Source organism: Odontesthes bonariensis, chromosome 9, assembly GCF_027942865.1.
Source record: "Odontesthes bonariensis isolate fOdoBon6 chromosome 9, fOdoBon6.hap1, whole genome shotgun sequence".
In the NCBI taxonomy this organism is placed as follows: domain Eukaryota; kingdom Metazoa; phylum Chordata; class Actinopteri; order Atheriniformes; family Atherinopsidae; genus Odontesthes; species Odontesthes bonariensis.
This window is the reverse complement of record NC_134514.1, coordinates 335841-358340: the sequence shown is the minus strand read 5'-3', so window position 1 is coordinate 358340 and position 22500 is coordinate 335841. Positions and strand designations below refer to the sequence as shown.

The following is a 22500-nucleotide window of genomic DNA, read 5'->3' as shown; positions in this document are numbered from 1 at the left end:
TCAGAACCGGTCTAACTCAGAACTGGTCCCACCTGGACCGACCCGGTCCCACCTGGACCGATGGTGTCTCACAGTCTAACTCAGAACTGGTCCCACCTGGACCGACCCGGTCCCACCTGGACCGATGGTGTCTCACAGTCTAACTCAGAACCGGTCCCACCTGGACCGATGGTGTCTCACAGTCTAACTCAGAACCGGTCCCACCTGATGGTGTCACACAGTCTAACTCAGAACCGGTCCCACCTGATGGTGTTTCATGTCCTCCCTGTGTTGTGTCCCCGTCTGCAGGAGCTCGGTCCGCCTCTCCATCCGTAAGGTCCAGTTCTGCCCAGAGAACTCGGAGGTGGCCCCGGTGGCAGAGATGACCTTCGAGTTCCTGATGTCAGAGAAGCCGCTGCACGTCAAACTGAGCCTCCCAAAAGAGGTAAGGGTGGACACTGTTCAGCCACAAAGGGTTTGCACCAAAGCGGGTTCAGTTCTGGTTCAGTTCCAACTCTCTGCTGGTCCACAACACAGAACCTGGTTCATCCGGATCCAGGGGTCTCCATGTTTAACATCCAGAACTAATGTAGGGTCCGGTGTGTCACATGGTCAGGTGCTTTCTGTCAGCAGCTGGAGTCATAAACCTGGTTCTGCAAACAGAGCCACCTCAGAACTGAACCAGAACTGAACCAGAACTGGACCAGAACTGGAACCGCATCAGTCTTAGATGGACAGTAAATATTTCTGCCTCATTGGACTGTCTGTGTGTCTGCAGACGTTTTATCACGGCGAGCCACTTAAAGCAAATGTTGAAATCACCAACTCGTCCAGCAGGAACATCAAAGACATCAGTTTGTCAGGTGACGTTCACACCTGTTTACACCTGTTCAAACCTGTTTACACCTGTTTACACCTGTTTACACCTGTTTACATCTGTTCACACCTATTTACACCTGTTTACATCTATTCACACCTGTTTACACCTGTTCACACCTGTTCAAACCTGTTTACACCTGTTTACACCTGTTTACATCTGTTCACATCTGTTTACACCTGTTTACATCTGTTCACATCTGTTTACACCTGTTTACATCTGTTCACACCTGTTTACACCTGTTTACACCTGTTTACACCTGTTCACACCTGTTCAAACCTGTTTACACCTGTTTACACCGGTTTACATCTGTTCACACCTGTTCAGACCTGTTTACACCTGTTTACATCTGTTCACACCTGTTCAAACCTGTTTACATCTGTTCACACCTGTTCACATCTGTTCACACCTGTTTACACCTGTTTACATCTGTTTACACCTGTTCAAACCTGTTTACATCTGTTTACACCTGTTTACACCCTTTTACATCTGTTTACATCTGTTTACATTTGATCACACCTGTTCACACCTGTTTACACCTGTTTACATCTGTTCACACCTGTTCAAACCTGTTTACACCTGTTTACATCTGTTTACACCTGTTTACACCTGTTTACATCTGTTCACACCTGTTCACACCTGTTTATATCTGTTTATATCTGTTTACATCTGTTCAAACCTGTTTACACCTGTTTACATCTGTTTACACCTGTTTACATCTGTTTACACCCGTTTACACCCTTTTACATCTGTTTACATCTGTTCACACCTGTTCACACCTGTTTGCACCTGTTTACATCTGTTTACACCCTTTTACATCTGTTTACATCTGTTCACACCTGTTTACACCTGTTTACATCTGTTCACACCTGTTCAAACCTGTTTACACCTGTTTACACCTGTTTACATCTGTTCAAACCTGTTCAAACCTGTTTACACCTGTTTACACCTGTTTACATCTGTTTACATCTGTTTACATCTGTTTACACCTGTTTACACCTGTTCAAACCTGTTTACACCTGTTTACATCTGTTTACACCTGTTTACACCTGTTTACACCTGTTTACATCTGTTCAAACCTGTTCAAACCTGTTTACATCTGTTTACATCTGTTTACACCTGTTTACACCTGTTTACATCTGTTCAATTCAATTCATTTTTATTTATATAGCGCCAAATACAACAAATGTCATCTCAAGGCACTTAGATAGTAAGTCCAATTCAAACCAATTGGAATTCAATTAATTAATAATAATCATAATTCATAAAATAATCCAATTCGTTCATATAGAGCCAATTCAAAAACAATTTCCTAGCTAAGAAAACCAACAGATTGCACTGAAAACTTTTTGTTTTTCGGTCCAATCTCCCGTCCTGAGCGTGCCTGAGGCGACTGTGGAGAGAAACGACTCCCTTTTAACAGGAAGAAACCTCTGGCAGAACCAGACTCAGGAAGGGTGGCCATCCGCCTCCACCAGCTGGGGTTTGAGAAGAAAGAAAAAGGGGGGGGGGAGGGGGGCAGGGGGCCACCGCGACGGCGGCACTGTAACACCATTCAAAGGATATCTGTTGGAACAGGGAAACACGAGTTAATGACCACAATAATATCACATATACATAAAGAGAGTAAAGTGAGGAAAGGTGTGACAGATGAGGCCCCCCAGCAGTCTAGGCCTATAGCAGCTTAACTATGGGATGTTTCAGGATCACCTGAGCCATCCCTAACTATAAGCTTTATAAAAAAGGAAAGTTTTAAGCCTGGTCTTAAAAGTGGAAAGGGTGTCTGCTTCCCGGACATTTACTGGCAGCTTATTCCACAAGAGAGGGGCCTGATAACTGAAGGCTCTGCCTCCCATTCTACTTTTAGAAACTCTGGGAACCTCAAGTAAACATGCAGTTTGGGAACGAAGTGCTCTGTTAGGAAAATATCTTACAATGAGATCTTTAAGATATGATGGAGCTCGGTCATTAAGAGCTTTATATGTAAGGAGAAGAATCTTAAATTCTATTCTGAATTTAACAGGGAGCCAATGAAGAGAAGCTAAAACTGGAGAAATATGATCTCTGCTGTTAGTTCTCATCAGAACTCTGGCTGCAGCATTTTGGATCAGCTGAAGGCTTTTCAGAGAATATGTGGGACAGCCCAATAATAAAGAATTACAGTAGTCCAATCCTGAAGTAACAAATGCATGGACTAGTTTTTCTGCATCACTCTGAGACAAGATGTTCCTGATTTTAACAATATTACGAAGATGAAAGAAGGCAGTCCTAGAAACCTGTTTTATATGCGAGTCAAATGATAAGTTCTGGTCAAAAATAACTCCAAGGTTCCTCACTGTAGAACTAGAAGCCAAGGAAATACCATCTAGAGTAACTATATAGCTAGACAATTTCTCCCTGAAACGCTCAGGTCCAAAGATAACGACTTCAGTTTTGTCTGAATTTAGCAGCAGACAGTTCTGAGTCATTCAGGTCTTTATGTCTTTAAGACATGCTTGTAGTCTGACCAACCTATTGGGTTCATCTGGTTTTATAGATAAGTACAGCTGAGTGTCATCAGCATAGCAATGGAAATTTATGCCATGCTGTCTAATAATGTTACCTAATGGAAGCATGTATAAAGTGAAAAGAATCGGTCCAAGCACAGAACCCTGGGGAACTCCATGACTTACTCTGGTGTGTGAGGAAGATTCTTCATTTACAAGAACAAACTGAAATCTATCAGATAAATATAACTTAAACCAGCCTAATGCAGTTCCTTTAATCCCAATAACATGTTCAAGTCTGTGTAATAAGATACTGTGATCGACCGTATCAAATGCAGCACTGAGATCCAACAGGACAAGCACAGACACAAGTCCGCTATCAGAGGCTAAGAGGAGATCATTGGTAACTTTCAGCAGTGCAGTTTCTGTGCTATGATGCACTCTGAATCCTGACTGAAACTCTTCAAACAGATTATTTCTGTGTAAGTGATCACAAAGCTGAGCTGCAACTATTTTTTCAAGAACTTTAGACATAAAAGGGAGATTGGATATAGGTCTATAATGAGCCAACACTTCTGAATCAAGAGTAGGTTTTTTAAGTAAAGGTTTAATTACAGCAACCTTAAAAGTCTGAGGAACATATCCTGTCAACAAAGACAGATTGATCAAATCCAATATGGAAGTGTCAATTAATGGGAAAACCTCCTTGAACAGTCTGGTTGGGATTGGGTCTAAAACACAAGTTGATGGTTTAGAAGAGACTATTGCTGTTGTTAGTTCAGAGAGATCAACTGGGCAGAAGCCGTCTAAATACAAATCAGGTTCTAAAGATACTTCTAAAGCTGCTGTACTTGATGATACATCACTGATAATAGTGGGAAGGACTCCATCAATCTTCTCTCTGATAGAAACAATTTTATTAATAAAGAAGCTCATGAAATCATCACTGCTGAGAGTTAAAGGAATACCTGGCTCAGCAGAGCTCGGACTCTTAGTCAGACTGGCTACAGCGCTGAAGCTAAACCTGGGATTATTCTTATTCTCTTCTATCAATGATGAATAATAAGCAGTTCTAGCTTTACGAAGGGCTTTCTTATACGTTATTAAACTATCTTTCCAGAATAACTGAGACTCTTCTAAACTAGAGGAACGCCACTGTCTCTCCAGCTTTGTTGCAGTCTGCTTTAAAGCACGCAGCTGTGAATTATACCAAGGAGCCAACCTCTTCTGACTGATTACCTTCCTTTTCAGAGGGGCAACATTGTCCAGTGCTGTACGCATTGAAACTATAGTGCTGTCAACAAGAGAGTCAAGTGTTGCTGGAGTAAAGTTTAGGTAGTCGTCCTCTGTCATATCTGCACATGGCAGTGAAGAAAAGGATGATGGAATTAATTCTTTAAATCTGGTTACAGCATCCTCTGATAGACACCTTCTATACGTAAATTTCTTCTCAGAAACTGTATAGTCAAGTAATGTAAACTCAAAGGTTTTCAGAAAATGGTCAGATAAGACAGGGTTATGAGGGAACACTGTTAACTGTTCACTCTCAATGCCATAAGTCAGCACAAGATCAAGGGTGTGATTAAGGCAGTGAGTCGGTCTGTGAACACTCTGAGAAAATCCAATAGAGTCTAATATAGAATTAAAGTTCATATTCAGGCTGTCATTTTCAACATCTACATGAATATTAAAGTCACCCACTACAATGACTTTATCTGTACTCAGCACTAACTGGGATAAAAACTCTGAGAATTCAGACAGAAACTCAGAATAAGGGCCAGGTGGACGATACACAACAACAAACACAAGAGGTTTCTGGGATTTCCACTTTGCGTGGGAAAAACTGAGAATCAGAGATTCAAAAGAGCTCAAACTAATCTTGGGTCTGGGACTGATGAGTAACCCTGATCTGAAGATAGCTGCCACTCCTCCTCCTCTGCCTGTGGTTCCAGGAACGTGAACATTTAAACAGTCAGAGGGAGTTGCTTCATTAATGCTAACATGATGCTAACATGATGCTAACATGATCCTCCTGCTGCAGCCAGGTTTCTGTAAGACAAAATATATCAATATGATGATCACAAATCAACTCATTCACTAACAGAGACTTGGAAAGGAGAGATCTGATATTCAGCAAACCACATTTAATAGTTTGATGTTTTTGTTCAGTTAAAGTTTTTGTTTTAATAATTTCTTTTTGCACAAGAGGATTTGCTCCTTTTGTGTTAATTGATTGGGTGGGTAGCAGCAGGTGGGAAGCTGCAGAGAAGTGTGTAAGACTACAACTCTGCATCCTGGTCTGAGCCCTGGGTTGTCATGTTTTAGGGTGGCAAATAAATTCATCCATATTTCTAGAAATGAGAGCTGCTCCTTCCAAAGTGGGATGGATGCCGTCTCTCCTCATCAGACCAGGTTTTCTCCAGAAAGATTGCCAATTATCTCTGTAGCCCACGTTGTTTGCTGGACACCATCTAGACAGCCAGCGATTGTAGGAGGACATGCGGCTAAACATGTCATCACTGGTCAGATTTGGCAGGGGTCCAGAGAAAACTACGGAGTCCGACATTGTTTTGGCAAAATCACACACCGATGCAACATTAATTTTAGTGACCTCCGATTGGCGTAACCGGGTGTCATTAACGCCGACGTGAATAACTATTTTACCATATTTACGTTTATCCTTAGCCAGCAGTTTTAAATAGGATTCTATGTCGCCCGCTCTGGCCCCTGGAATGCATTTGACTATGGCCGCTGGTGCCTCTAATGCCACGTTTCTGACTATAGAGCTGCCAGTTACCAGGGTTTTTTCCTCAGCGGGTGTGTCGCTGAGTGGGGAAAATCTGTTTGAAGCGTGGACAGGTCGATGGTGAACAACGGGCTTGACTTTAGAGCTATGCCTCTTCCTGACAGTCACCCAGCCACCTTGTAATCCTGGCTGCTCGGGTTCTGCTAGGGGGAGGCTAATTGAGCTAGCTACGCTAGGTGGCTCCACACTGGCAAAAGGGACCTGGCTCGCTATCGGTTGATTTTCAACAGTGCAGAGCCGAGCTTCCAATTCAGATAACCTCGCCTCCAAAACTACAAAAAGACTACATTTGTTACATGTACCATTATCGCTAAAGGAGGCAGAGGAGTAACTAAACATCTGACACACGGAGCAGGTGAAAGCAGGAGAAGGAGGAAGAGAACCGGTAGCCATGCTACGCTAGAGAACCAGACACACCGCTAAAAAGTGAGATTAAAGATCTGTAGGAGTGTGTTAGAACAGAACGGTAAGCTATAGAGTTTAACTATGCAAAATTGTGTAAGTTATAGATAGAAATAAAGTGATTATCAGTACTCCAAGCGGAGCAAGAAATTCCACAGTGCACAAGCAAGGTAACAGGAAGTGATGCAACACGTCTTACCGCAAAGCGTCACAGCGTCAGCAAAGCTTCCTGTTCACACCTGTTCACACCTGTTCAAACCTGTTTACACCTGTTTACATCTGTTTCCACCTGTTTCCACCTGTTTCCACCTGTTTCCACCTGTTCACACCTGTTCACATCTGTTTATACCTATTTACACCTGTTCATATCTGTTCACACCTGTTCACATCTGTTTACACCTGTTCACACCTGTTCATATGTTTACACCTCTTCACATCTGTTTACACCTGTTCACACCTGTTTGTATCTGTTTACATCTGTTCACACCTGTTTACACCTGTTTACACCTGTTTACACCTGTTCACATCTGTTTACACCTGTTCACATCTGTTTACACCTGTTCACACCTGTTCACATCTGTTTATACCTATTTACACCTGTTCATATCTGTTCACACCTGTTCATATCTGTTCACACCTGTTCACATCTGTTTACACCTGTTCACACCTGTTCACATCTGTTTACACCTGTTCACACCTGTTCATATGTTTACACCTGTTCACATCTGTTTACACCTGTTCACACCTGTTCATATGTTTACACCTGTTCACATCTGTTTACATCTGTTCACACCTGTTCATATGTTTACACCTGTTCACATCTGTTTACACCTGTTCACACCTGTTCATATCTGTTTACACCTGTTCACATCTGTTTACACCTGTTCACATCTGTTCACACCTGTTCACCCCTTTATACACCTGTTCACCCCTTTATACACCTGTTCACACCTGTTTACACCTGTTCACACCTGTTCATATCTGTTTACACCTGTTCACACCTGTAGACACCTGTTCACACCTGTAGACATCTGTTCACACCTGTTTACATCTGTTGACACCTGTTTACACCTGTTCACACCTGTTTACACCTGTCCATAGCTGTTTCCACCTGTTCACACCTGTTCATATCTGTTTCCACCTGTTTCCACCTGTTTCCACCTGTTCACATCTTTATATCTGTTCACACCTGTTTACACCTGTTCACACCTGTTCACATCTGTTTACATCTGTTCACACCTGTTCACACATGTTCACATCTGTTTACACCTGTTTATATCGGTTTACATCTGTTCACACCTGTTCACACCTGTTTATACCTGTTCACACCTGTTCACACCTGTTTATATCTGTTCACATCTGTTGACACCTGTTGACACCTGTTTACACCTGTTCACACCTGTTTACACCTGTTCACACCTGTTTACATCTGTTCACACCTGTTGACACCTGTTGACACCTGTTTACACCTGTTCACACCTGTTTACACCTGTCCATAGCTGTTTCCACCTGTTTCCACCTGTTTCCACCTGTTCACACCTGTTCATATCTGTTTCCACCTGTTTCCACCTGTTTCCACCTGTTCACATCTTTATATCTGTTCACACCTGTTTACACCTGTTCACACCTGTTCACATCTGTTTACATCTGTTCACACCTGTTCACACATGTTCACATCTGTTTACACCTGTTTATATCGGTTTACATCTGTTCACACCTGTTCACACTTGTTTATACCTGTTCACACCTGTTCACACCTGTTTATATCTGTTTACACCTGTTCACATCTGTTTACACCTGTTCACATCTGTTTACACCTGTTCACACCTGTTCACATCTGTTGATACCTATTTACACCTGTTCATATCTGTTCACACCTGTTTACATCTGTTCACACCTGTTCACATCTGTTCACACCTGTTTACACCTGTTCACACCTGTTTACACCTTCTCACATCTGTTCACACCCTTTCACACCTGTTTCTTTAGTGTTTCATTCACTTTTGGTAACAGAACTAGTTGTCGTGACACAGCAGGTAAACATGTGGCAGGTGTTCGGCCCAGTCAGTCTCCGGTTGTCCTCATGTTGGAACGTCAGTAGACGTGGACTAATGTAGACTTTGGGCTGAGGTGTGATAGCAGCGGTTGTTCTGGAGGTGTATTTACCGTCTTTCATATGTGCCTTTTCTGTGTTCAGTTGAGCAGGTGACCAACGTCGTCCTTTACTCCAACGACAAATACGTCAAATCTGTGGCCAAAGAAGAGACTGAGTGAGTTTTTGGAGCTTTGTGGGCTCAGAACCAAGGCCCTGCACAGAACTGCACAGACCTCATGTTGGACCTGAATATCTGGTCGGACTCGTGTTGCTTGTGTCTCTCTGTCTCAGGGACTCAGTGCCGTCTGGGACCACCCTGAAGAAAGAGTACATCCTGTACCCGCTGGTGGATTACAACAAGGACCGCAGGGGGATCGCTCTGGATGGACGCCTCAAGCATGAAGACACCAACCTGGCTTCATCCAGCATGTAGGGACCCCCAGCACAAACACACCAACCTGGCTTCATCCAGCATGTAGGGACCCCCAACCCAAACACACCAACCTGGCTTCATCCAGCATGTAGGGACCCCCAACACAAACACACCAACCTGGCTTCATCCAGCATATAGGGACCCCCAACACAAACACACCAACCTGGCTTCATCCAGCATGTAGGGACCCCCAACACAAACACACCAACCTGGCTTCATCCAGCATGTAGGGACCCCCAACACAAACACACCAACCTGGCTTCATCCAGCATGTAGGGCCCCCCAACCCAAACACACCAACCTGGCTTCATCCAGCATGTAGGGACCCACAACCCAAACACACCAACCTGGCTTCATCCAGCATGTAGGGACCCCCAACCCAAACACACCAACCTGGCTTCATCCAGCATGTAGGGACCCCCAACACAAACACACCAACCTGGCTTCATCCAGCATGTAGGGACCCCCAACACAAACACACCAACCTGGCTTCATCCAGCATGTAGGGACCCCCAACACAAACACTCCAACCTGGCTTCATCCAGCATGTAGGGACCCCCAACACAAACACTCCAACCTGGCTTCATCCAGCATGTAGGGACCCCCAACACAAACACTCCAACCTGGCTTCATCCAGCATGTAGGGACCCCCAACCCAAACACACCAACCTGGCTTCATCCAGCATGTAGGGACCCTCAACACAAACACACCAACCTGGCTTCATCCAGCATGTAGGGACCCCCAACACAAACACACCAACCTGGCTTCATCCAGCATGTAGGGACCCCCAACCCAAACACACCAACCTGGCTTCGTCCAGCATGTAGGGACCCCCAACACAAACACACCAACCTGGCTTCATCTAGCATGTAGGGACCTCCAACACAAACACAAAAACCTGGCTTCATCCAGCATATAGGGACCCCCAACCCAAACACACCAACCTGGCTTCATCCAGCATGTAGGGACCCCCAACCCAAACACACCAACCTGGCTTCATCCAGCATGTAGGGACCCCCAACGCAAACACACCAACCTGGCTTCATCCAGCATGTAGGGACCCCCAACACAAACACAAAAACCTGGCTTCATCCAGCATGTAGGGACCCCCAACCCAAACACACCAACCTGACTTCATCCAGCATGTAGGGACCCCCAACACAAACACACCAACCTGGCTTCATCCAGCATGTAGGGACCCCCAACCCAAACACACCAACCTGGCTTCATCCAGCATGTAGGGACCCCCAACCCAAACACACCAACCTGACTTCATCCAGCATGTAGGGACCCCCAACACAAACACACCAACCTGGCTTCATCCAGCATGTAGGGACCCCCAACACAAACACACCAACCTGGCTTCATCCAGCATGTAGGGACCCCCAACCCAAACACACCAACCTGGCTTCATCCAGCATGTAGGGACCCCCAACGCAAACACACCAACCTGGCTTCATCCAGCATGTAGGGACCCCCAACACAAACACAAAAACCTGGCTTCATCCAGCATGTAGGGACCCCCAACCCAAACACACCAACCTGACTTCATCCAGCATGTAGGGACCCCCAACACAAACACACCAACCTGACTTCATCCAGCATGTAGGGACCCCCAACGCAAACACACCAACCTGGCTTCATCCAGCATGTAGGGACCCCCAACCCAAACACACCAACCTGGCTTCATCCAGCATGTAGGGCCTCCCAACCCAAACACACCAACCTTGCTTCATCCAGCATGTAGGGACCCCCAACACAAACACACCAACCTGGCTTCATCCAGCATGTAGGGACCCCCAACACAAACACACCAACCTGGCTTCATCCAGCATGTAGGGACCCCCAACACAAAAACACCAACCTGGCTTCATCCAGCATGTAGGGACCCCCAACACAAACACACCAACCTGGCTTCATCCAGCATGTAGGGACCCACAACCCAAACACACCAACCTGGCTTCATCCAGCATGTAGGGACCCCCAACACAAACACACCAACCTGGCTTCATCCAGCATGTAGGGACCCCCAACACAAACACAAAAACCTGGCTTCATCCAGCATGTAGGGCCCCCCAACCCAAACACACCAACCTGGCTTCATCCAGCATGTAGGGACCCCCAACACAAACACACCAACCTGGCTTCATCCAGCATGTAGGGACCCCCAACACAAACACACCAACCTGGCTTCATCCAGCATGTAGGGACCCCCAACACAAACACACCAACCTGACTTCATCCAGCATGTAGGGACCCCCAACACAAAAACACCAACCTGGCTTCATCTAGCATGTAGGGACCCCCAACACAAACACACCAACGTGGTCCAGTACAGCAGAACAGGTTCAGGTTCAGTCCTGGTTCTGATGAGATGCACCTCAGAGGATTCAGGTTCTGATCTAACCCCTGAGCACAAACTGTTTGGGCAGAACTCCCTCCTGCGGGTCCAGTTTGACTCTGGATCTTCAGGAGGTTCATGTGCTGAAAAGACATGAAACATGTCTGACCTGACTGTGAACCTGTCCTCCAGCAGATCACTTCATGATCAATCAGTATCCGATCAATACCCGATCAGCATTGTTCATCAGTCCTCTGATGAACTTCCTTCAGGGTAGGGCTGTAGCCATACACTAGTCTCACCATTCGATACGAGTCGATTCAATACGATTCGATTCGATACGATACGAGTCGATATGATACGATTCCATTCGATACGATTTGATACAAAACGATACGATTCGATACGATTCGATACGATTCGATACGAGCCCTACTTCAGGGGCCTTTACTGTAAGGCAGCTTGATCAGATCCGGTTCCGTTTCATCAGGTCTGTTTCATCATTAGGTCTGTTTCATCATTAGGTCTGTTTCATCATTAGGTCTGTTTCATCATTAGGTCTGTTTCATTAGGTCTGTTTCATTAGGTCTGTTTCATCATTAGGTCTGTTTCATTAGGTCTGTTTCATCATTAGGTCTGTTTCATTAGGTCTGTTTCATCATTAGGTCTGTTTCATCATTAGGTCTGTTTCATCATTAGGTCTGTTTCATCATTAGGTCTGTTTCATTAGGTCTGTTTCATCATTAGGTCTGTTTCATTAGGTCTGTTTCATTAGGTCTGTTTCATCATTAGGTCTGTTTCATTAGGTCTGTTTCATTAGGTCTGTTTCATCATTAGGTCTGTTTCATTAGGTCTGTTTCATCATTAGGTCTGTTTCATCATTAGGTCTGTTTCATTAGGTCTGTTTCATCATTAGGTCTGTTTCATCATTAGGTCTGTTTCATTAGGTCTGTTTCATCATTAGGTCTGTTTCATCATTAGGTCTGTTTCTTCATTAGGTCTGTTTCATCATTAGGTCTGTTTCATTAGGTCTGTTTCATTAGGTCTGTTTCATTAGGTCTGTTTCATCATTAGGTCTGTTTCATTAGGTCTGTTTCATCATTAGGTCTGTTTCATCATTAGGTCTGTTTCATTAGGTCTGTTTCATCATTAGGTCTGTTTCATTAGGTCTGTTTCATCATTAGGTCTGTTTCATCATTAGGTCTGTTTCATTAGGTCTGTTTCATCATTAGGTCTGTTTCATTAGGTCTGTTTCATCATTAGGTCTGTTTCATCATTAGGTCTGTTTCATCATTAGGTCTGTTTCATTAGGTCTGTTTCATCATTAGGTCTGTTTCATCATTAGGTCTGTTTCATCATTAGGTCTGTTTCATTAGGTCTGTTTCATTAGGTCTGTTTCATCATTAGGTCTGTTTCATCATTAGGTCTGTTTCATCATTAGGTCTGTTTCATCATTAGGTCTGTTTCATCATTAGGTCTGTTTCATTAGGTCTGTTTCATCATTAGGTCTGTTTCATTAGGTCTGTTTCATTAGGTCTGTTTCATCATTAGGTCTGTTTCATTAGGTCTGTTTCATCATTAGGTCTGTTTCATTAGGTCTGTTTCATCATTAGGTCTGTTTCATCATTAGGTCTGTTTCATCATTAGGTCTGTTTCATCATTAGGTCTGTTTCATCATTAGGTCTGTTTCATCATTAGGTCTGTTTCATTATTAGGTCTGTTTCATCATTAGGTCTGTTTCATCATTAGGTCTGTTTCATTAGGTCTGTTTCATCATTAGGTCTGTTTCATCATTAGGTCTGTTTCATTATTAGGTCTGTTTCATCATTAGGTCTGTTTCATCATTAGGTCTGTTTCATCATTAGGTCTGTTTCATCATTAGGTCTGTTTCATCATTAGGTCTGTTTCATTAGGTCTGTTTCATCATTAGGTCTGTTTCATCATTAGGTCTGTTTCATCATTAGGTCTGTTTCATCATTAGGTCTGTTTCATTAGGTCTGTTTCATTAGGTCTGTTTCATCATTAGGTCTGTTTCATCATTAGGTCTGTTTCATTAGGTCTGTTTCATTAGGTCTGTTTCATCATTAGGTCTGTTTCATTAGGTCTGTTTCATCATTAGGTCTGTTTCATTATTAGGTCTGTTTCATTAGGTCTGTTTCATTAGGTCTGTTTCATCATTAGGTCTGTTTCATCATTAGGTCTGTTTCATCATTAGGTCTGTTTCATCATTAGGTCTGTTTCATCATTAGGTCTGTTTCATTAGGTCTGTTTCATCATTAGGTCTGTTTCATCATTAGGTCTGTTTCATCATTAGGTCTGTTTCATTAGGTCTGTTTCATTAGGTCTGTTTCATCATTAGGTCTGTTTCATCATTAGGTCTGTTTCATCATTAGGTCTGTTTCATCATTAGGTCTGTTTCATCATTAGGTCTGTTTCATTAGGTCTGTTTCATCATTAGGTCTGTTTCATTAGGTCTGTTTCATCATTAGGTCTGTTTCATCATTAGGTCTGTTTCATCATTAGGTCTGTTTCATCATTAGGTCTGTTTCATCATTAGGTCTGTTTCATCATTAGGTCTGTTTCATCATTAGGTCTGTTTCATCATTAGGTCTGTTTCATTAGGTCTGTTTCATCATTAGGTCTGTTTCATTAGGTCTGTTTCATTAGGTCTGTTTCATCATTAGGTCTGTTTCATCATTAGGTCTGTTTCATCATTAGGTCTGTTTCATTAGGTCTGTTTCATTAGGTCTGTTTCATCATTAGGTCTGTTTCATCATTAGGTCTGTTTCATCATTAGGTCTGTTTCATCATTAGGTCTGTTTCATTAGGTCTGTTTCATCATTAGGTCTGTTTCATCATTAGGTCTGTTTCATTAGGTCTGTTTCATCATTAGGTCTGTTTCATTAGGTCTGTTTCATTAGGTCTGTTTCATTAGGTCTGTTTCATTAGGTCTGTTTCATCATTAGGTCTGTTTCATTAGGTCTGTTTCATCATTAGGTCTGTTTCATCATTAGGTCTGTTTCATTAGGTCTGTTTCATCATTAGGTCTGTTTCATCATTAGGTCTGTTTCATTAGGTCTGTTTCATCATTAGGTCTGTTTCATTAGGTCTGTTTCATTAGGTCTGTTTCATTAGGTCTGTTTCATTAGGTCTGTTTCATCATTAGGTCTGTTTCATCATTAGGTCTGTTTCATCATTAGGTCTGTTTCATCATTAGGTCTGTTTCATCATTAGGTCTGTTTCATCATTAGGTCTGTTTCATTAGGTCTGTTTCATCATTAGGTCTGTTTCATTAGGTCTGTTTCATCATTAGGTCTGTTTCATCATTAGGTCTGTTTCATTAGGTCTGTTTCATCATTAGGTCTGTTTCATTAGGTCTGTTTCATCATTAGGTCTGTTTCATTAGGTCTGTTTCATCATTAGGTCTGTTTCATCATTAGGTCTGTTTCATTAGGTCTGTTTCATCATTAGGTCTGTTTCATCATTAGGTCTGTTTCATTAGGTCTGTTTCATTAGGTCTGTTTCATTAGGTCTGTTTCATCATTAGGTCTGTTTCATCATTAGGTCTGTTTCATCAGGTCTGTTTCATCATTAGGTCTGTTTCATTAGGTCTGTTTCATCATTAGGTCTGTTTCATTAGGTCTGTTTCATCATTAGGTCTGTTTCATCATTAGGTCTGTTTCATCAGGTCTGTTTCATCATTAGGTCTGTTTCATTAGGTCTGTTTCATTAGGTCTGTTTCATTAGGTCTGTTTCATCATTAGGTCTGTTTCATTAGGTCTGTTTCATTAAGTCTGTTTCATTAGGTCTGTTTCATCATTAGGTCTGTTTCATTAGGTCTGTTTCATCATTAGGTCTGTTTCATCATTAGGTCTGTTTCATCATTAGGACTGTTTCATTAGGTCTGTTTCATTAGGTCTGTTTCATCATTAGGTCTGTTTCATTAGGTCTGTTTCATCATTAGGTCTGTTTCATTAGGTCTGTTTCATCATTAGGTCTGTTTCATTAGGTCTGTTTCATCATTAGGTCTGTTTCATTAGGTCTGTTTCATCATTAGGTCTGTTTCATCATTAGGTCTGTTTCATCATTAGGTCTGTTTCATTAGGTCTGTTTCATTAGGTCTGTTTCATCATTAGGTCTGTTTCATTAGGTCTGTTTCATCATTAGGTCTGTTTCATCATTAGGTCTGTTTCATTAGGTCTGTTTCATCATTAGGTCTGTTTCATCATTAGGTCTGTTTCATTAGGTCTGTTTCATTAGGTCTGTTTCATCATTAGGTCTGTTTCATCATTAGGTCTGTTTCATCATTAGGTCTGTTTCATCATTAGGTCTGTTTCATTAGGTCTGTTTCATTAGGTCTGTTTCATTAGGTCTGTTTCATTAGGTCTGTTTCATCATTAGGTCTGTTTCATCATTAGGTCTGTTTCATCATTAGGTCTGTTTCATCATTAGGTCTGTTTCATCATTAGGTCTGTTTCATCATTAGGTCTGTTTCATCATTAGGTCTGTTTCATCATTAGGTCTGTTTCATCATTAGGTCTGTTTCATTAGGTCTGTTTCATCATTAGGTCTGTTTCATCATTAGGTCTGTTTCATCATTAGGTCTGTTTCATCATTAGGTCTGTTTCATTAGGTCTGTTTCATCATTAGGTCTGTTTCATCATTAGGTCTGTTTCATCATTAGGTCTGTTTCATTAGGTCTGTTTCATTAGGTCTGTTTCATCAATCGGTCTGTTTCATCATTAGGTCTGTTTCATCATTAGATCTGTTTCATCATTAGGTCTGTTTCATCATTAGGTCTGTTTCATCATTAGGTCTGTTTCATTAGGTCTGTTTCATCATTAGGTCTGTTTCATTAGGTCTGTTTCATCATTAGGTCTGTTTCATCATTAGGTCTGTTTCATTAGGTCTGTTTCATCATTAGGTCTGTTTCATTAGGTCTGTTTCATCATTAGGTCTGTTTCATTAGGTCTGTTTCATCATTAGGTCTGTTTCATCATTAGGTCTGTTTCATCATTAGGTCTGTTTCATCATTAGGTCTGTTTCATCATTAGGTCTGTTTCATTAGGTCTGTTTCATTAGGTCTGTTTCATCATTAGGTCTGTTTCATCATTAGGTCTGTTTCATTAGGTCTGTTTCATCATTAGGTCTGTTTCATCATTAGGTCTGTTTCATCATTAGGTCTGTTTCATCATTAGGTCTGTTTCATCATTAGGTCTGTTTCATCATTAGGTCTGTTTCATTAGGTCTGTTTCATCATTAGGTCTGTTTCATCATTAGGTCTGTTTCATCATTAGGTCTGTTTCATCATTAGGTCTGTTTCATCATTAGGTCTGTTTCATTAGGTCTGTTTCATCATTAGGTCTGTTTCATTAGGTCTGTTTCATCATTAGGTCTGTTTCATCATTAGGTCTGTTTCATCATTAGGTCTGTTTCATCATTAGGTCTGTTTCATTAGGTCTGTTTCATCATTAGGTCTGTTTCATCATTAGGTCTGTTTCATCATTAGGTCTGTTTCATTAGGTCTGTTTCATCATTAGGTCTGTTTCATCATTAGGTCTGTTTCATCATTAGGTCTGTTTCATTAGGTCTGTTTCATTAGGTCTGTTTCATCATTAGGTCTGTTTCATCATTAGGTCTGTTTCATCATTAGGTCTGTTTCATCATTAGGTCTGTTTCATCATTAGGTCTGTTTCATCATTAGGTCTGTTTCATCATTAGGTCTGTTTCATTAGGTCTGTTTCATCATTAGGTCTGTTTCATTAGGTCTGTTTCATTAGGTCTGTTTCATCATTAGGTCTGTTTCATTAGGTCTGTTTCATCATTAGGTCTGTTTCATCATTAGGTCTGTTTCATCATTAGGTCTGTTTCATCATTAGGTCTGTTTCATTAGGTCTGTTTCATCATTAGGTCTGTTTCATCATTAGGTCTGTTTCATCATTAGGTCTGTTTCATCATTAGGTCTGTTTCATCATTAGGCCTGTTTCATCATTAGGTCTGTTTCATTAGGTCTGTTTCATTAGGTCTGTTTCATCATTAGGTCTGTTTCATTAGGTCTGTTTCATCATTAGGTCTGTTTCATTAGGTCTGTTTCATTAGGTCTGTTTCATCATTAGGTCTGTTTCATTAGGTCTGTTTCATCATTAGGTCTGTTTCATCATTAGGTCTGTTTCATCATTAGGTCTGTTTCATTAGGTCTGTTTCATCATTAGGTCTGTTTCATCATTAGGTCTGTTTCATCATTAGGTCTGTTTCATCATTAGGTCTGTTTCATCATTAGGTCTGTTTCATTAGGTCTGTTTCATCATTAGGTCTGTTTCATCATTAGGTCTGTTTCATCATTAGGTCTGTTTCATTAGGTCTGTTTCATTAGGTCTGTTTCATCATTAGGTCTGTTTCATCATTAGGTCTGTTTCATCATTAGGTCTGTTTCATCATTAGGTCTGTTTCATCATTAGGTCTGTTTCATCATTAGGTCTGTTTCATCATTAGGTCTGTTTCATTAGGTCTGTTTCATCATTAGGTCTGTTTCATTAGGTCTGTTTCATCATTAGGTCTGTTTCATCATTAGGTCTGTTTCATCATTAGGTCTGTTTCATCATTAGGTCTGTTTCATCATTAGGTCTGTTTCATCATTAGGTCTGTTTCATCATTAGGTCTGTTTCATCATTAGGTCTGTTTCATTAGGTCTGTTTCATCATTAGGTCTGTTTCATTAGGTCTGTTTCATTAGGTCTGTTTCATCATTAGGTCTGTTTCATCATTAGGTCTGTTTCATCATTAGGTCTGTTTCATTAGGTCTGTTTCATTAGGTCTGTTTCATCATTAGGTCTGTTTCATCATTAGGTCTGTTTCATCATTAGGTCTGTTTCATCATTAGGTCTGTTTCATTAGGTCTGTTTCATCATTAGGTCTGTTTCATCATTAGGTCTGTTTCATTAGGTCTGTTTCATCATTAGGTCTGTTTCATTAGGTCTGTTTCATTAGGTCTGTTTCATTAGGTCTGTTTCATTAGGTCTGTTTCATCATTAGGTCTGTTTCATCATTAGGTCTGTTTCATCATTAGGTCTGTTTCATCATTAGGTCTGTTTCATCATTAGGTCTGTTTCATTAGGTCTGTTTCATCATTAGGTCTGTTTCATTAGGTCTGTTTCATCATTAGGTCTGTTTCATCATTAGGTCTGTTTCATTAGGTCTGTTTCATCATTAGGTCTGTTTCATTAGGTCTGTTTCATCATTAGGTCTGTTTCATTAGGTCTGTTTCATCATTAGGTCTGTTTCATTAGGTCTGTTTCATTAGGTCTGTTTCATTAGGTCTGTTTCATTAGGTCTGTTTCATCATTAGGTCTGTTTCATCATTAGGTCTGTTTCATTAGGTCTGTTTCATCATTAGGTCTGTTTCATCATTAGGTCTGTTTCATTAGGTCTGTTTCATTAGGTCTGTTTCATTAGGTCTGTTTCATCATTAGGTCTGTTTCATCATTAGGTCTGTTTCATCAGGTCTGTTTCATCATTAGGTCTGTTTCATTAGGTCTGTTTCATCATTAGGTCTGTTTCATTAGGTCTGTTTCATCATTAGGTCTGTTTCATCATTAGGTCTGTTTCATCATTAGGTCTGTTTCATCAGGTCTGTTTCATCATTAGGTCTGTTTCATTAGGTCTGTTTCATTAGGTCTGTTTCATTAGGTCTGTTTCATCATTAGGTCTGTTTCATTAGGTCTGTTTCATTAAGTCTGTTTCATTAGGTCTGTTTCATCATTAGGTCTGTTTCATTAGGTCTGTTTCATCATTAGGTCTGTTTCATCATTAGGTCTGTTTCATCATTAGGTCTGTTTCATTAGGTCTGTTTCATTAGGTCTGTTTCATCATTAGGTCTGTTTCATCATTAGGTCTGTTTCATTAGGTCTGTTTCATTAGGTCTGTTTCATCATTAGGTCTGTTTCATTAGGTCTGTTTCATTAGGTCTGTTTCATCATTAGGTCTGTTTCATCATTAGGTCTGTTTCATTAGGTCTGTTTCATTAGGTCTGTTTCATCATTAGGTCTGTTTCATTAGGTCTGTTTCATCATTAGGTCTGTTTCATCATTAGGTCTGTTTCATTAGGTCTGTTTCATCATTAGGTCTGTTTCATCATTAGGTCTGTTTCATTAGGTCTGTTTCATTAGGTCTGTTTCATCATTAGGTCTGTTTCATCATTAGGTCTGTTTCATCATTAGGTCTGTTTCATTAGGTCTGTTTCATCATTAGGTCTGTTTCATCATTAGGTCTGTTTCATTAGGTCTGTTTCATTAGGTCTGTTTCATTAGGTCTGTTTCATTAGGTCTGTTTCATCATTAGGTCTGTTTCATCATTAGGTCTGTTTCATCATTAGGTCTGTTTCATCATTAGGTCTGTTTCATCATTAGGTCTGTTTCATCATTAGGTCTGTTTCATCATTAGGTCTGTTTCATCATTAGGTCTGTTTCATCATTAGGTCTGTTTCATTAGGTCTGTTTCATCATTAGGTCTGTTTCATCATTAGGTCTGTTTCATCATTAGGTCTGTTTCAATTAGGTCTGTTTCATCATTAGGTCTGTTTCATCATTAGGTCTGTTTCATCATTAGGTCTGTTTCATTAGGTCTGTTTCATTAGGTTCTGTTTCATCAATCGGTCTGTTTCATCATTAGGTCTGTTTCATCATTAGATCTGTTTCATCATTAGGTCTGTTTCATCATTAGGTCTGTTTCATCATTAGGTCTGTTTCATTAGGTCTGTTTCTTCATTAGGTCTGTTTCATTAGGTTGTTCTGTTTCATCAGTTAGGTCTGTTTCATCATTAGGTCTGTTTATCATTAGGTCTGTTTCATCATTAGGTCTGTTTCATTAGGTCTGTTTCATCATTAGGTCTGTTTCATTAGGTCTGTTTCATCATTAGGTCTGTTTCATCATTAGGTCTGTTTCATCATTAGGTCTGTTTCATCATTAGGTCTGTTTCATTAGGTCTGTTTCATTAGGTCTGTTTCATCATTAGGTCTGTTTCATCATTAGGTCAGTTTCATCATTAGGTCTGTCATCATTAGGTCTGTTTCATCATTAGGTCTGTTTCATCATTAGGTCTGTTTCATCTTAGGTCTGTTTCATCATTAGGTCTGTTTCATCATAGGTCTGTTTCATCATTAGGTCTGTTTCTTCATTAGGTCTGTTTCATCATTTAGGTCTGTTTCATCATTAGGCTGTTTCATCATTAGGTCTGTTTCATCATTAGGTCTGTTTCATTAGGTCTGTTTCATCATTAGGTCTGTTTCACATTAGGTCTGTTTCATCATTAGGTCTGTTTCATATGAGGTCTGTTTCATCATTAGGTCTGTTTCATCATTAGGTCTGTTTCATTAGGTCTGTTTCATCATTAGGTCTTTTTCATCATTAGGTCTGTTTCATCATTAGGTCTGTTTCATAGGTCTGTTTCATCATAGGTCTGTTCTCATTAGGTCTGTTTCATCATTAGGTCTGTTCATATTAGGTCTGTTTCATCATTAGGTCTGTTTCATCATTAGGTCTGTTCTATTAGTCTGTTACATTAGGGTCTGTTCATCATTAGGTCTGTTTCATCTTAGGTCTGTTTCTCATAGTCTGTTTCATTAGGTCTGTTTCATCATTAGGTCTGTTTCATCATTAGGTCTGTTTCATTAGGTCTGTTTCATCATTAGGTCTGTTTCATTAGGTCTGTTCATCATTAGGTCTGTTTCATCATTAGGTCTGTTTCATCATTAGGTCTGTTTCATCATTAGGTCTGTTTCATCATTAGGTCTGTTTCATTAGGTCTGTTTCATCATTAGGTCTGTTTCATTAGGTCTGTTTCATCATTAGGTCTGTTTCATTAGGTCTGTTTCATATAGGTCTGTTTCATCATTAGGTCTGTTTCATTAGGTCTGTTTCATCATTAGGTCTGTTTCATCATAGGTCTGTTTCATCATTAGGTCTGTTTCATCATTAGGTCTGTTTCATGATTAGGTCTGTTTCATCATTAGGTCTGTTTCATCATTAGGTCTGTTTCATCATTAGGTCTGTTTCATCATTAGGTCTGTTTCATCATTAGGTCTGTTTCATCATTAGGTCTGTTTCATCATTAGGTCTGTTTCATCATTAGGTCTGTTTCATCATTAGGTCTGTTTCATCATTAGGTCTGTTTCATTAGGTCTGTTTCATCATTAGGTCTGTTTCATCATTAGGTCTGTTTCATCATTAGTCTGTTTCATCATTAGGTCTGTTTCATTATTGGTCTGTTTCATTATTAGGTCTGTTTCATTAGGTCTGTTTCATCATTAGGTCTGTTTCATTAGGTCTGTTTCATCATTAGGTCTGTTTCATTAGGTCTGTTTCATCATTAGGTCTGTTTCATTATTAGGTCTGTTTTCATTATTAGGCTGTCATTGTCTTCATCATTAGGTCTGTTTTTCATTTAGGTCTGTTTCATATAGGTCTGTTTTCATTAGGTCTGTTTCATCATAGGTCTGTTTCATCATTAGGTCTGTTTCATCATTAGTCTTTCATCATTAGGTCTGTTTCATCATTAGGTCTGTTTCATCATTAGGTCTGTTTCATCATTAGGTCTGTTTCATCATTAGGTCTGTTTCATCATTAGGTCTGTTTCATCATAGGTCTGTTTCATTAGGTCTGTTTCAGTCATTAGGTCTGTTTCATCATTAGGTCGTTTTCATCATTAGGTCTGTTTCATCATTAGGTCTGTTTCATTATTAGGTCTGTTTAGGTCTGTTGTCATTAGGTCTGTTTCATCTATTAGGTCTGTTTCATTAGGTCTGTTTCATCATTAGGTCTGTTTCATTAGGTCTGTTTCATCATTAGGTCTGTTTCATCATTAGGTCTGTTTCATCATTAGGTCTGTTTCATCATTAGGTCTGTTTCATCATTAGGGTCTGTTCATCATTAGGTCTGTTTCATCATTAGGTCTGTTTCATTAGGTCTGTTTCTCATTAGGTCTGTTTCATCATTAGGTCTGTTTCATCATTAGGTCTGTTTCATCATTAGGTCTGTTTCATTAGGTCTGTTTCATCATTGTAGTCTGTTTCATCATTAGGTCTGTT

General features: G+C 40.6%; 1 protein-coding gene across 1 annotated transcript in view; it reads left to right on the top strand.

The window, feature by feature from the left end:
* LOC142387925 (S-arrestin-like) overlaps positions 1-22500 on the top strand; it is a 74338-nt gene that overhangs the window by 9959 nt on the left and 41879 nt on the right. The window contains exons 7-10 of the mRNA XM_075472673.1: positions 289-424; positions 758-842; positions 8748-8820; positions 8937-9074. Of these exons, the coding sequence (XP_075328788.1) occupies positions 289-424; positions 758-842; positions 8748-8820; positions 8937-9074 (432 nt within the window). The remainder of the gene's footprint in view (positions 1-288; positions 425-757; positions 843-8747; positions 8821-8936; positions 9075-22500) is intronic.